The 15,517-nt window shown below is 34.4% G+C and overlaps 2 protein-coding genes across 2 annotated transcripts; both read left to right on the top strand.

Annotated features, from left to right (window-relative positions):
- Positions 1-1,499: 1,499 nt before the first annotated feature.
- On the top strand, positions 1,500-3,126 carry LOC140059335 (ATP-binding cassette sub-family C member 9-like). The gene is made up of 3 exons (XM_072105221.1): positions 1,500-2,218; positions 2,477-2,740; positions 2,911-3,126. Exons 1-3 carry the CDS (start codon positions 1,613-1,615, stop codon positions 3,124-3,126), a joined length of 1,086 nt encoding a protein of 361 aa, XP_071961322.1. The 5' UTR covers positions 1,500-1,612.
- Positions 3,127-3,565: 439 nt separating this feature from the next.
- On the top strand, positions 3,566-15,440 carry LOC140058436 (ATP-binding cassette sub-family C member 9-like). The gene is made up of 28 exons (XM_072104040.1): positions 3,566-3,663; positions 4,008-4,163; positions 4,590-4,724; positions 5,243-5,405; positions 5,676-5,716; positions 5,855-6,115; positions 6,260-6,418; positions 6,566-6,644; positions 7,056-7,161; positions 7,528-7,626; positions 7,752-7,917; positions 8,114-8,251; positions 8,397-8,631; positions 8,767-9,002; positions 9,312-9,481; positions 9,622-9,691; positions 10,749-10,906; positions 11,116-11,208; positions 11,485-11,587; positions 11,853-11,966; positions 12,345-12,456; positions 12,810-12,940; positions 13,303-13,381; positions 13,546-13,654; positions 13,898-14,001; positions 14,312-14,445; positions 14,704-14,766; positions 14,927-15,440. The coding sequence occupies exons 1-28, from the start codon at positions 3,604-3,606 to the stop codon at positions 15,071-15,073; spliced, it is 3,621 nt and encodes a 1,206-aa protein (XP_071960141.1). The 5' UTR covers positions 3,566-3,603; the 3' UTR covers positions 15,074-15,440.
- The last annotated feature ends 77 nt before the right edge of the window (positions 15,441-15,517 follow it).

Here is a 15,517-nt window from a genome sequence, read left to right as displayed (position 1 = left end):
GAAAAATCTAAAAATCGTTCCGACTCATTTGTATTATTCTTTATTGCATAAAACATCATAAACAAACAAAACTACAAAATAAGTGGGAACAAACAGATAAGGGAACAAAAGCCCTATGGTTAAGAACCAGTGTTACCCTAATACTGAGTAGCACAGTAAGACCGGTATAGCTATTCAATCAAATATATACACAAATATCAAACAAAAAAAAAAATCTAAAAATCGTTCATAAATACACAAAAATTAGCAGCACTTGTAACAATACTTTACTCCAAGTATTATATTACTTATAGTATTACAATATTGGTTTAGCCGATGTGTGCAATTATGCAAGACAAAAAAATCGAATAAAGCTCTGTCTACGCTATCAAACTTTATGTGACAAAAATTGTGATGTGCCCATATATGGACATGATGATGTCATATCACAACCATATTTGGCACATCACACTTTTTTTGTCAAATTAGTTTGAAAGTGTAGACAGAGCTTTATAATATAATTGAACCCATGATTCAAGGTAAACAAATCATACAACACAATCATAATTATTATTCTGCCGCCAATAAGACTATCTATGACAATTTACTATTTAAAATTGCAAAGCTTCTCTATAAAATAATTATGATAAATTCAAGACATACAATGCATCTAAACAAAACAAAAGACTATTTCTATTGAATAATTTTTATTATTTTGCAAAGTGCATATGCGTTGTCGTTATTAAAAACCACGAGAAAGGTACCTGTAAGTTTGTATGTAAAGGATAGTGTTACCTTTCAAATACCAGCAGTGAAGGTATATAGCCTGAAATCGATCCTTTTGGCCGCCAAGATTACCACCAAGACATACCAGCACATCCAAAAAGTTCCAAGATTAATAAAATTGGCTAAAAACTTAATACTTTATAAACAACTACACTATCAAGAACATTGGACTTATTTCTCTCAACAGAAAATGAAATACTGAGATATATAATATACTTTCTGCATCTTCTGAAGGCAATTCAAAGGTAAGATATATTTAGTGATCAGCGGTAAATATGTAAATAAACATCTACCAAATAAACCAAACTCCATCTTTTAGGACATGCCTATTAAAGGAACACGCCTGTGAAATCAAGGGACAATAGGCCTAATAAACCAAACTCCATCTTTTAGGACATGCCTATTAAAGGAACACTCCTGTGAAATCAAGGGACAATAGGCCTAATATGTTTTCACACTACTACTTTTCATACTACTAAAACTTTTTAGGGTCCACATTAGAGGTGTTCATAGCTATTGAAACAGAAACACTTAAGTGCTTTTGTTACCGATTATTATTAGTATTTTATCAACGTTTATAGTTGTTCTTTCTTTGTTTTATGCACAAAAGTACACACTTTTAGACTAATGAAATATACACCAATTTGATTAGTAAAAGTTGATGGTTAAACTTCCAGTTTTTACATCAAATAGTATTCTCTGAGAGTTTTTCTTTATGAAGTTAAAGATTCTATGTTGAATGTCATAATAACTACCTTTAAACCAAATTTTAATCATCATTCTGTCTGTCTTTCATGTAGAATACAGTATCAATATCTGAAGTTGCCTTTCACGACTGCTGAACAAGATGTTTGACTCGGATGATTGGTTCTGTGGCCAGAATGAGTCTTTACTATTGATGGTTTGGGAAGGCTTAGGTAACATTAGCAGCATAAATGATCCATGCTTTGTAGATGGGTACTACCTCATTATATCCGCCATATTTGGATCTCTAACACTCCTTGTGCTTAGTCTCTTATACACTCGCTCTAGCATACGTAGCATCGATCACCCTTACATCATTCGGTACCCACGGCATCGCTTAAGATGGACAATTGGATTAACGCTCTGTCATACACAGCTGACATCAGTGGCGGAAGGAATCCTTACAGCCGTTAGCAACAGGTCTGGTAGTCTAGAGCATCATTTATACCTCCCACAAATGCTGGCTTTAGTGACAATCATCACAATGTTGGCTTATTATCATCACATGGAGGCATGGAACATATGGTATATGGTCTTTCTTCCATTATTGTACTGGGTTATGGGATTGTCATCAGAGATAATCCGGTTCATGAATATTCAACAGGATCCGAATAATGTTGATAGTACGATGAGATGGCTGATGTGCCTGATAAACCTGATTCTGTTTATAATACTGACAGTAATTGAGATCCATACCACTCTAAACCTGGTAAGACATTTATATTCATCTAGATATTTTACTCAAGAGAAAATTGGGAGTGCCAACTCTCAGTCTAATCTTCCATCAAAGATTGCTTTTCATCGCATACATTACATAACCTCACTCTTCTCTGCCTTACTCTTGTACACCTTACCACCCTCTCAATATATTCTTCCATGATTCATTCTTTTCAACGGAATGCCATTATATTTTCGTTATTTCTAAGAATTTTCATTATTTCAAAATATTTTATTTCGTCTTTTTTAGTTGTTTTATCCAAGTAGACGACCTAAAAATATTGCGCCAATCAACTTGAGACGACAAGGAATGGACGTTAAATTTGTTCAAGGCCATACCAATCTCTTATCTGGTCTACTCTTCTGGTGGATGAATGATTTAGTAAAGTTAGGCTCTAAGCAGTCATTGAATCCAGATGACTTTGGAGATCTGCCCAGATCTTTAACGGCTGGATTAAACTCTACAGAGTTGTACAATGAAATTTACGATATCGATGAAAAAGACGGTTACATGGTAAATACATTATTATTAATCAATATGATTATTATTTCTTTATTTTACAAACTTTTTCCTAACGATATTAAAGAAGCATGACATTAACAAACATCCTAGGGAGTAGAGACGTATTCGGATAAGGCTTTAATTAGTGACATCATTATACATCACATATATTTTATTTCCAGAATATGACAGAGAATAAGCCAAGCATATTCAGAGGCTATCGAAGGATATACGGTTTTGGCTTTCTCGAATCAGCATTGACCAAAGCTGTAGCAGACGCACTAAGTTTTGTTCCAGCACTTGCGGTTGGTGGAATGGTTGATTACGTCATCCGGCAGAATATTGCAGAAAGTCTCGCAACTAGTAATCCGGTAAGGGGTGCTTCTTACAGACAGTAGAAAATGCATAAGTCTAAATTAACCAAATGCGTAGTTATATGAAGAGAGATTTATTAGTTTCTATCATGTGGTAGAGCAATACAATTAAAAGAGTGGTAATTTATAATGAGACAATACAAAAATACCATTATAAGAGGATCTTGCAAGAAGAGATTTCTTGTCTCGCAAGACCAATAAACGAAAAGAAAAAAATACATTTGTATATAATTACCGTATATATATAAAATAAAAAAGGTCATGAGAAAAACAGTTTGAAGGGCTAGTTTGAGTTAAATGATAATAAGTGATTTTTTTACGAAAAGTTGAGAGAAAGGAAGAGTTTATAATACTAGTATCTAATTGATTCCAAATTAATTAATGACAAAAACTTCTTTCTTTATTTGATAGAGAGAATATATAACAATTGAAGGTTTCTTTGCCAATGGATTTGTGTTGTTGATTGCGTCAACACTATCAGTTGTCATTAGAGGCATACTCATGCAATATTCAAACTACATCATCTGGGAGCAAAATATTAGGTTAAAGGGCAGTCTACAGGTAAGGTTAAATTTAACAGGACGGTGATGAGAACGACATTGACAGTGTTGTAAAATTGACAACAAAGATGACAGACATCGATAGTGATGACGACGACAATGACGAGGATGATGACGATTTCTGTTATAAGTAGCGCGATGATGGGGACAACGTAATAATAACAAAGATAATGTTGACAAAACGGACGTTGACAATGACAACAATGGTGATACCATGATAGTGATAACGATAATAATGACCTCGACTATAATGAGGACTGCCAAGATAATTATGATGAAAATGTTGAATGAATTGAGTGTTGAAATGACTAAGAACATGACAATGCTTTTCTACCTTATTTTCAGACAATAATTTATGACAAGTCGCTTCGTCTCACTACATCTGCACCGCCGGAATCATCTTGTGGTGTTGGCGATATTGCCAATCGAGTTTTTGTTGACACCGACAATTTACAAAGCATGATGGTTAATATACACAATGTATGGTCCATACCCGTTCAGGTAAATACCTCTGACAAAATATTTAAATATTACGCAGAGAGAAATTTCTTGGCTTGATACGCAAGGACGTACTGTAGACGCAACGTAAGCTTGTTGACCAATGACAAGCAACAGTTCAAATAATCCATGACTTGTGATTGGTCAAAAGACTTGCATTGCATCTAAGTCCATGTATTCCAATCTAGTGGAAACCAAGCTTCATACTACATTATGATTCACCTTCAAAAAGAGAAAATCAACCAATGTAATCTACAACATTTATATCCAACCTTAATGTGACTGATATGAGGTAGTATACAGACACGGTTTACAGACATCACATTATTGCACATCCATACGCATACATTGTTTGCGATCTGTATAAAAACGATATATTTCTCATGTACAGACCGAGCGTCTATTAATGCATTTTCTATCTGTCTTAAGGTAACTATAGCATTGCTGTTGCTGTTTAATGAGATGGGAGTGTCTGCTATGATCGGTGCATCCATTATGCTGGCGATATTTCCAATACAGATGATGTTAGCAAGAGTTAGTGTTTTCTTCCAAAAACGTGCCATGGTAAATGTTCCAATTCTCTGAGTTTTCAACATTTAAGTACTTAGACAAACAGACAGTGAATAAACTGACAGCCTGACAGAATAAAATAACCAGTCTAAACAGTATCATAGAACCAAGGAAAACTAACATCAGGATGCTTAGCTGCTCCGGAGATCAAAGGGGTTATCTGTGGCTGCGACATGATCAGTTCCACGCCGCAGAGAATATGTACATATTATGGTACTCTTGGTATTTATCACAGCCAGTCATAAGATCAAAGGATTGTCGAGTTCCTATCTTGGCAAGGCGAGCTCAGTTCTAGGTATAAAAAACCCCTCTTTTGGAACACATTACCAATACATAATGAAGGTGCCCCTTTAATAGGAGTTATTCTCTATTAAGTCCTTTATCAGCATCCAAAAAATGGGTCTACAATAATTCTCATTGTGGTACACAGTGGTTGAGTTAATTGTCCTTAACGACATAGATTTGCGGTTGTTCTATTTCGACCTGTAACTAAAGTTGTTTTTATTTTACAGAGGTTCTCTGATGAACGCCTAAAGTCCATAAACGAAGTTATCCAAGGCATCAAACTGGTTAAACTTCTAGGATGGGAAGATCTTTTTTACAAAATAATCACTAAATTGCGAAACTTTCAAGTGGGAATGTTACGTAGACAAACGGTCATTTCTTCAATCATAAGTAAGTTATACAAAGAACATTTTTTAATTTGTAACTTGAAGTGCTGACATGGGCAGTGTGGGAAGACAAAAAGAAAACTGAAGAACTATGGAAAAGGAAAAGAACAAGTTAGGGTATAGAGTGGGCAGAGGCAGTGTCTGCAGCCACAGGGAAGCATCGAAGACTTAAGTACTTCTCCATAGAAAAAAATGTGTAGTTATTACATAGATATATGTTATATTTTAGTATAAAGTAAGAGTAAAGTGTTTTTTAATTTTTTTTGTCTTCCAGTTCCATTGGGTTTTGTTTCACCATCCTTCGTTGCTTTACTGGTAAGGAAATTTAACACATTTAACACTACAATAGAATTCCTATTACGAAATTACCATATTAAACAAGGCTAAACAAATAAAGGTACCTAGGTTTATTTACAAACATGCAAGTAATAAATATTAACCCTATTTTTCCAGACTTTCAGCATATATTCTCTAGTAGAGGGTAAGTCGCTCACCCCAGACGTTGCATTCACTGCCATTCCGCTGATTCAAAACCTTAGCGCACCACTGCTTCTGCTGCAGCCTACCATCAATCAGGTTGTTGGTGGCTTTGTCAGTTTGAAGAGAATTGAGAAGTTTTTGGCATCGCCAGAGATAGAGAAGCACGACGTTGGAAGGTCGAATAGAGAAACTTTCTCTACATTAGTGACAAAGAACGTTCTGATCAATGACAAGGTAAACCAGGAATCTCTTCTATCGGTACCTTTTAGTAGACAAGTTGATGCGCTATTAGAGAATTTCCACAAGGTAAAAAATAATTATTTTAAAACGTACGAATCCGAAATAAAAGTAAAATTAATGATTAAATTACATTTACAGAACAGAATGGATAAAGGCGACGAAAACCAAGAGAACGTAAATTTCGGACACGAAGCATCAGCAGAGTCATCGTACGGTAGCTTTACCCCCGGGGCAGGCAAAAAGCCTCTACCAAAATCAATTTTAAAATCTACATTGCCAACGGATATAGTATTAAGGGTAATAATACCTTATATTTTTTCTATCAATTTTTATCTGGACTCAACAAAATTGAACTTCATGTGACAAACAATTTATAAATTGTAAGCCTAATAACTCACTAACTACTGTAATATGAATAGCAATATTTTTTTAATTTCTGAATAGGTTCGTAATGCTAGTTTCAAATGGGACATCGATTCATCTGAAACTATCCTGAGAAACATCAATTTTGAGATTCCTAGAGGTAAATTTTAAATATTTCAACAAAGTAGAAAATGTTTAAAACATAAAAAATGAATGAAACACGTGGAAGAAAGAAATTAGGAAGCTCAGATGATGTTGATAAAGAAGATGATGAAGAAGACAATGACAATGATGATAATGATGATAATAATGATGATGAAGATGCTGATGATGATGTTGATGACGAAGAAGACAATGATGATGATAATGATGATGATATTATACTTTACTTCACTTGCATAGCATTACTCCAAAAGACAGTTGTTGTATAACAATCAATATATTCTCATCTGTAAATTATATCTTTAAAAAAATGTAAAGCTATAAATAGTTAAACAGGCTCTCATATGATTTCATATGTTTTTTTACACTGATTTAAAAAAAAATTCAAACCAAATTTGCATGTAAATAGGTCGTTTAACCATCATTGTTGGTGAGGTTGGAAGTGGCAAGTCATCCCTGTTGTCTGCCATAATGGGCGAGATGTACACAGTGGATGGTGGAGTTAAATGGAACAGGTCAGTTTGAAAAACATTGTTTCAATTATTTGCAGTGTAACTCTTAAGGGCCCTTATGTCGACACGGAACTCAACTCAACTGAAAGGAACTAGTTGCGCGAGAGCACTTATGTCAACATTTTGAGCAACTGAACAGAACTAAATGAAACTGAAAGGAACCAGTGTGCTAACGCTTACTGTATGTCGACACTGGAACTGATTGTAACTAGAAGTGATTCATAGTTGAATAAGGTGCCTACGTGCAAGCGCTTTTCCGGTAAAATCAAACTGATCCTGATCCCGCGGTTACCCATATTAAAAATTGATAATTTTTTTAAAGAACAATTGAAAATGATGACTTTGAATCATGAAATGTTGTTCTTATAGCCCTTTTAGCAGCATTGCTTACAGTGGACAGGAGGCGTGGCTAAGGAATGCGTCTGTCAAGGATAATATCGTGTTTAATTCAGAATATGATACACTGAGGTATGTCAAATAATCCTATCGATTGATTGAATACTTAATTGATTGTTTAATTGATTAATTAATTGATTGAATAATTGATTGATTAAGTAATTAATTGATATTTACTGTAGATAAAATGTTTTCAGATACCAGCAAGTAATCTCCTCCTGCGCACTGATACCGGACATTCAAATCCTCCCGGCTGGAAGCATGACGGAGATTGGCGAAAAAGGGATTAATCTGAGCGGAGGACAAAGGCAGAGGATTAGTGTCGCAAGAGCGTTCTACAGTGATAACCAAGTTGTTTTACTGGTATTAATGGCTGCTAATTGATTTAGTTTCAATTTATTTTTTAATCTTTCTTTATAGTTACAGTACATTATTAATAATCAACAGAAAATTCAAATGGAAAGGATGACCAAAAAAGAGCCAAGCTTGACCACAAACTAGCTTGATAGTGTACACAGAGCTTTACATAATGGTATTTCACATTCATTTCTTATACTAGGATGATCCAATGTCAGCTCTTGACGTTCATGTAGGAGCACATGTTTTTGAAAATGGCATCAAAAGATGGCTGATTGGAAGCAAACGGACTGTGATTCTAGTCACTCATCAACTACAGTATCTCCCGTTTGCTGACCAGGTATTACAAATATTAAAGGGTAGCTCAGAGTATAAAATAAAAAATTGAAATACTAGCCCCATTTTTTTTAACATATGTTTTTCCTAACGTTATAAGAAAAAGAATTTCACTGACTTTCAATAATCTAGCCTGTTATATTTTTCAGATAATTGTCCTTAAAAATGGACAAGTTCAACTACAAGGAACATTCGAAGAGGTTGCCAGCCAGGACAAAATGTTGTATGAGAACTGGAAGAAAACAATGAAAGAAATTAGCGAGACAGAAACGGAAGATGAAGAGGACAGTAAGACCAAATTGGAAAGAAGAAAACTGAAGATACAGTTGAAAATGGCAAAAAGAAAACGAATTGTTTCTACTGGAGCTTCTGGAAAAGACCAAGGTAATAAGTGTTTTATTGCAGCACAACACAAAATGTAGTTACTGAAGTATCTGCAGTAGAATACATTTACCACGGTTCCTTATCACATTTGGCTTTTACACAACTTACTGTATTCTGTCTTGCTCTTTGTTCCAGATGTAGGAATGCAGGAATTAGGAGACGATGCCAAAAGTGGTCTTATAGAAAAAGAGGAACGCAAAACTGGATCTGTCGACAAAAGAACCTATTTATACTACTTTCAAATGGTGGGCTTTCTGCTAACTGGTGTGTGTTTGCTGTCGTTTGCAGTGGAGACGTTCTTGTCCATTTACAGTAACGTTTGGCTTTCACTTTATACAGAAAAATCGGTGGATTCAGCTAATAAGACACAGGTAATGATTGTGAGGAAATACAGTTAACTCTCCCAAAATACTGGACATCCTTGGCCAGGTCTATAATGTAATGCTAAAAAAATTTTAGAACCTTTTGGACCTCAAGAAAAGTCTGGAGTTTTCTGTTTTAAGAGACTCCGGTATTGGGAGCATGCATAGACTAATTGTCCTGAAACAGAATAAATGGTTTTGCCAGTTAAAGCAGGGATGGCATAATTATACATTGACAAGGATGCAACAAGAAATATTCCTGGATAAGATCTGTGGTAGTACACATTTAGGAAAGAGAATTTGTTTTCCCTTTTGCAGGAGCAAATAGATTCTGAGCTAGATACGTTTCTACAAGGTTATGCAGGGTTTATAATGGGTGCTGCTGTCATGACAATGATATCATCCGTTTTAAGTATGAATGGTTTGTTAACAGCATCAAATCTAGTACATCGCCAAATGTTAAACGCAATCCTACACGCTTACATGAGGTAAAAATCTACTTTTTAAAGTTTACTTTTCTTTTTAACCGCTCCACAGTTTTTCAGAAATATGATTATAACAGACCCAGTACTGAGACTACTACTCCCACTTTACTGTCTTTCAATAACAATTTTAATTATAATTAAAGGTTTTTTGACACAACACCAACGGGAAGAATTCTTAACAGATTTTCATCGGATATGCAAGTTTTGGACCAGGTCAGTTTTTAAATCTTCTTTTTTAGATTATTAAACATGATTGGTTTTTGATGCGATACTAAAATAAATGTAAAGTATATTATATATTAATTAGTACAACTCTGAACTAATAGTAATACACACTAAAAAATGTATTCTTTACTTACGATTTTGTGTTAATTCCAATTTAGTAATTCCATGCAATGATCCATCCAAATTCATGCAATGATCCATCCAAATTCATGCAATGTTCCATTCAAATTCAAGCAATGTTCCATTCAAATTAATGCAATGTTCAATTCAAATTCATGCAACGTTTCATCAAAATTCATGCAATGTTCCATCCAATTTCATACACTATTACATTCAAATTCATGCAATGTTCCATCTAAATTCATGCAATGTTTCATCCAAATTCACGAATGTTCAATCCAAATTCATGCAATGTTCCATCCAAATTCATGCAATTGTTCCATCCAAATTCATGCAATTGTTCCATCCAAATTCATGCATGGTCCCATCCAAATTCATGCAATGTTTCATTCAAATTTATGCAATTGTTCCATCCAAATTCATGCAATTGTTCCATCCAAATTCATGCAATGTTCCATTCAAATTCATGCAATGTTCCATTCAAATTCATGCAATGTTTCATTCAAATTCATGCAATGTTCCATCCAAATTCATGCAATGTTCCATTCAAATTCATGCAATGTTCCATTCAAATTCATGCAATGTTCCATTTAAATTCATGCAATGTTCCATCCAAATTCATGCAATGTTTCATTCAAATTTATGCAATTGTTGAAAATTCATGCAATGTTCCATCCAAATTCATGCAATGTTCCATCCAAATTCATGCAATGTTCAATCCAAATTCATGTAATGTTCAATCCAAACTCATGCAATGTTCCATCTAAATTCAATATCTTAATTATAAATTAAAATCTATGAAATATCCAACTTCTAATAACGTATATTATGTTCTTTTGGATATAACAATCCAAACCATACCTTTCAGATTCAAAGGTTGCTACAAAACCCACATAATCCTCAATCTTTTCCATAAATCTTGCAGAAAATGATGAACATTGTGCCATTCCATATACGTATGGTAATGCTCGTTACAGGTGGATTGATTGTGAACGCCATTATCTCCTACATATTTGTTGCTCCCATTATACCGATTGCGATTACTTACTACTTTCTTCTGAAGTATTATCTATCAGCCTCAAGGTAAACCAGTCATCTGAAATAATTTTACATAAAAATAAATTACTTAATATTTGTATTGAGAAAATGGGACAGTAAATTGTGAACCGTACAATACCTCTGTGTTATGCCAACATTGTAGGTAGACAAGTTTATTTCATTTATTCTTTTTTAGCAAGTAAGTTTTATGAAGAAGTGAATAAAATAACTGAATTAAATATTATTTTTTAAAGAGATTCGAAACGTATTGAATCGATAACAAGGTCACCGGTTTATTCGCACTTTGGCGAGACTATAAACGGACTTAGTTCAGTGCGAGCATTTCAGTAAGTCCAATTCTTTCAAAAACATTTCCCAACTTGAGTGAAAGGGTTTTTGCTGATTTTAAGAGAAATTTCAATAGTACGCAGAGGATCTTAGAGGTAAAGGGATATTAGCATTTCAGAGGCTTGAGTCCTCTCTTTGTCAATTATTGCACATTGCCTTGTCCTTCGAATGTGATGTAATGCTGTTTGTCACGTGTATACAAAATGCGCATGTGTACAACGAAGAACTTGTACACTATTTAAAAAAGTATTGACTAATTCTTTTCTTGTTGACAGGGAGCAAGTTCCGTTCTTGCAAAGTTTAGTTGCGAAGATTGACCATAATTCAACGATTCTCCTGTACCAACAAGTCCTGACGCTGTGGTTGTCTGTTAGACTGGTAGTGTTTTTGTTTGGTTATTATATTCTCAAACCAATAAGCATTGTGATATTCTCCTGCTCCTACCCCGATTCTAAATCAGGAGTCTTTTATAAATAGAACTGAAATGCACTTCTTCATTTACAAATGTTTGTTATCTCTGTGTCTTTACTGTAATATATTCTCATATTAGTATTCTCATTTCTGGTTATTATTCATTGACGACCAAATATTATTACTGTAAATTTTCTTTTATTAATAACATAATTTTGTTTTTAATAATTAGTCAACAGTTGGTTCATTAATAATATTCAGCTCAGGCATAGCAACGTTAATACCAGGATCTATGGGATATTTGGATCCCAGTTCAGTGGGTCTGGCTATTACATATGCCATCTCGGTAAGTTTTCCATTCATTCAGGCCTCCATCAACATAAAGCCTGTTTTCCACTAAAAATGCCTTTGCACAAATCGCAAAGCATTAGCTTATATTTATTTAACAGTCCTTTGATCTTATGTCTGGCCGGCTGCGAAAAATGCTAACAGTACTGTACTGTGTACATATTCTCTGCTGCGCGTAGTTTCTGATCTAAAGCCACAGGTAAATCCTTTGTTTTTCCGAAGCTCAGCATCCTGTTTTTAGACTGCCTTGCTTTGAACAACTTCTTTTGTGAAGTGAAAACTTGATATTAAATTATTATCACACATTGAAGTTTGTCAAAACTATCACAATTTGTTTAAAAGAAATTTATTATTATAGATTGCAATTCTTTTTTAGATGAGTACATATTTGTCGGTCATCGTTCAAAGGATGGCACAAATTGAAACTTTGATGAATGCAATAGAGCGAAGCCAAGTATGGACGAACCTGAGCACTGAACCACAAGGAGGTAGACTACGGTTGAATTACCACAACAATAATTCGATTACAGCAATTATTTAACCGAATTGGGTTGCCCTAACTGTAAATGGCCGTGGTATAATGCTAGATTAATAAACATATAATAAAATACTGTACGAGCGATTTGGATTTGGCCGTGTTAATCTATTGTCCGCATGCAAATGTGTTTCTTTGCACCCCACCTCGACATAGTTTTATGATGGTTTCTAGGTCCGATGCATATCAATTGCACATCAAAAGCTCCCTAACTGTGTGATACTGACTGGCAAAATACTATTTACTTTGAATGTATATACGTTTTTATTTACCGGTAATAATTTGTTATTTAATAATTGTTTTTAGGTAATGCATTGCCTTCTCCACAATGGCCTCACAGTGGTGAGATATCAATAGATAACATGAGTGTTCGATATGCACCAGGTCTTGATACCATCCTACAAGATGTTACTATTAATATTAAACCCGGACAAAAGGTATATAAAACAATAACATATATACAAAAAATAATTTAAATACACTTACCGTAAGGCTCAGAAAATTCCATTTTTATTCTAAGCAAGAAAATGCAAATCACTGCATCTGCCAGGCAGTACAATATTCAACAAAATGCAAAGGTTTTGAATGAGCACATCAAGACTCTTTTGGTCATTGTTCAAAATGGATGACAGTATAGCTAAAAAAAGCGACAAGAGGAACAATATTGTTTTACACTATGAATTATAATTAAACAGCAAACAATGCTGGAGCACAAGAGGGGAATTTATTGCAGCTGTGTTATGGCTTAAGTAGTTGAAAACTGATTTTACAGTCCAGTTTTTTACTTTTTTTCTTTGAGGTTGGAATTTGCGGAAGAACTGGAAGTGGAAAGTCATCACTAACGTTGGCGCTTTTTAGAATTATTGATACATTTAGAGGTAAATTTATTATGATTAATAATATGAACACAGTGGAACTTGGACACTCCTATTCAGGGGAAATAAGGAGCAATATGTTTCTAAAAAATTGGAGTACTTTATACTCATGGGATGTCTGTATACAGCTTGTATCTTTGACACTTTGTCTGTTCTGTTTTTTTCAGGAAGAATTGTAATCGACGATATCGATATTGCCACCATACCTTTGAATCAACTTAGACAAAGACTGGCCATAATTCCTCAGGATCCAGTCTTGTTTACAGGAACTATCAGGTAGATTGACTAAAGAAAAAGAAAAAGTAAAGATATGATGAGATGACAATTAAACAGATTATACTCATATAAAAAGGAAATTTAAGTTGCACACATTATAGAAATATACAGTATCATGCATAGTGACAATAAACAACCTGCAGTATCATGTCTGCTGGCATCAACAGCAGACAAGTTATTAACATGCAATTCAATATACGTTAACAAGTGTTGTACATACTTACAATTTCTTCTTTCTTTAAGGTTCAACTTGGATCCAGATAGTCTGTATTCAGATAAAGAATTGTGGGAAGCCCTCGAGATTGCACAAATGAAAAACTTTGTTGCAGAATTGGGATCTGGTCTTAGTAAGTTTTAGATAACTGGATTTATATATATTTAAAAAGATGGACGGGAAAGTGTATATGAGCCAGATGCAACACTTGTCATGGCTATGGCTTACAGCGCGGCCACCCAACTTTAGATCCTTGGAAAGTTAGTTTCATTGACGCAATTATCGCTAACTTGGTTGGGTTCGGTTGGAACCAGCTTACCCGAGAGTATAAATTAAGCATGCATGGTCACAGAAGGATAGTACGCGGCACTGCATTGTGGAATCGAGTCCCAAATATATTTAAGTGAATCACACATTTACATATCACTGCATTTTGTTTTTAGATTCACCGGTGTTTGAAGGTGGAGATAATTTTAGCGTTGGTCAGAGACAGTTGCTCTGCCTTGCTCGAGCATTCTTGATCAAAACAAAAGTTTTAGTGATGGACGAGGCGACTGCATCAATTGATGTCAAAACAGTAAGTAGATTAGTCTTTTTATAGTAACACATCATGAATAAATAAAGGCAGAGGGTTCGTAACCATTTAGTCTAAGTAAAGTAGAACACCTCCTTTGGGACAGTTTGTTGGGTCACAAAAGTATCACTTCCACTTTAAGTCCGGAATTAGGTGACTGGATGCGAAACTATTTTGTAGCTGAAATCACTATCGGCACTCCAATTGTACAGTTTGGAATATATTGTATGTATTTTACTAAAATACTTATTTCTATTTTAGGATGCCGTTTTGCAAGAGGTTGTCCGTCGTGTTTTCAAATATCGAACAGTTTTAACAATTGCTGTAGGTTTTTTTAATGATTAATTTAAACTTTGAATTAAGTTTTTTGCAACACCCGTTCGACAATCATCAGATGACTTTCCATTACAATATGATTTAGTGTTTTAAAAGTTTTAAAAAATAAATAAAATAACTTTTCAATTAACACTTTTTTTCGTTCCAGCATCGTGTGTCAACTATTCTTGATTCGGACATCATTGTTGTACTTTCTGATGGCAAGGTTATCGAGTACGATAGTCCGGATCGCCTGCTACAACGGAACTCTGAATTTGCATCGCTTGTCAGATCTGACAAACAACAATCTAAATAGATACTTGCGAAATTCCAAAACGAATTTGATTTAAGTATTAGAAATGTTTATATATTTATCGTTTTACAAATTGCATGTACAGTCAACTCCCCCAATACCGGACTCTCTGAAAACCAGAAACTCTCCCAATACCAGACTTTTTTTGAGGACCAAAAGGTCCCAAATTTAATTTTACCATTAAAAACACATTCCAAATACCAGACTTTCCGGAAAACCAGACTTATTTGGCCGGCCCAAAGGTGTCCGGTATTGGGAGAGTTGACTGTAGTAAACAAATAGTAAAATCATTAATTGTAGTGATTTCCGATTATACGGTTTATCTCGATCTTTTGCTACAGCGGAAATAAATCGTTTCTTAATTGTTAGGATTACTTTTGAAATCTGCAGTTACAAAAATTATATCAATAATTTTTTATGTATACTATATGTTTATTATTGAGTCAA

Source organism: Antedon mediterranea, chromosome 9, assembly GCF_964355755.1.
Source record: "Antedon mediterranea chromosome 9, ecAntMedi1.1, whole genome shotgun sequence".
Classification (NCBI taxonomy): Eukaryota; Metazoa; Echinodermata; class Crinoidea; order Comatulida; family Antedonidae; genus Antedon; species Antedon mediterranea.
The sequence above is the reverse complement of the archived record's forward strand: the minus strand, read 5'-3'. Positions and strand labels throughout refer to the sequence as shown.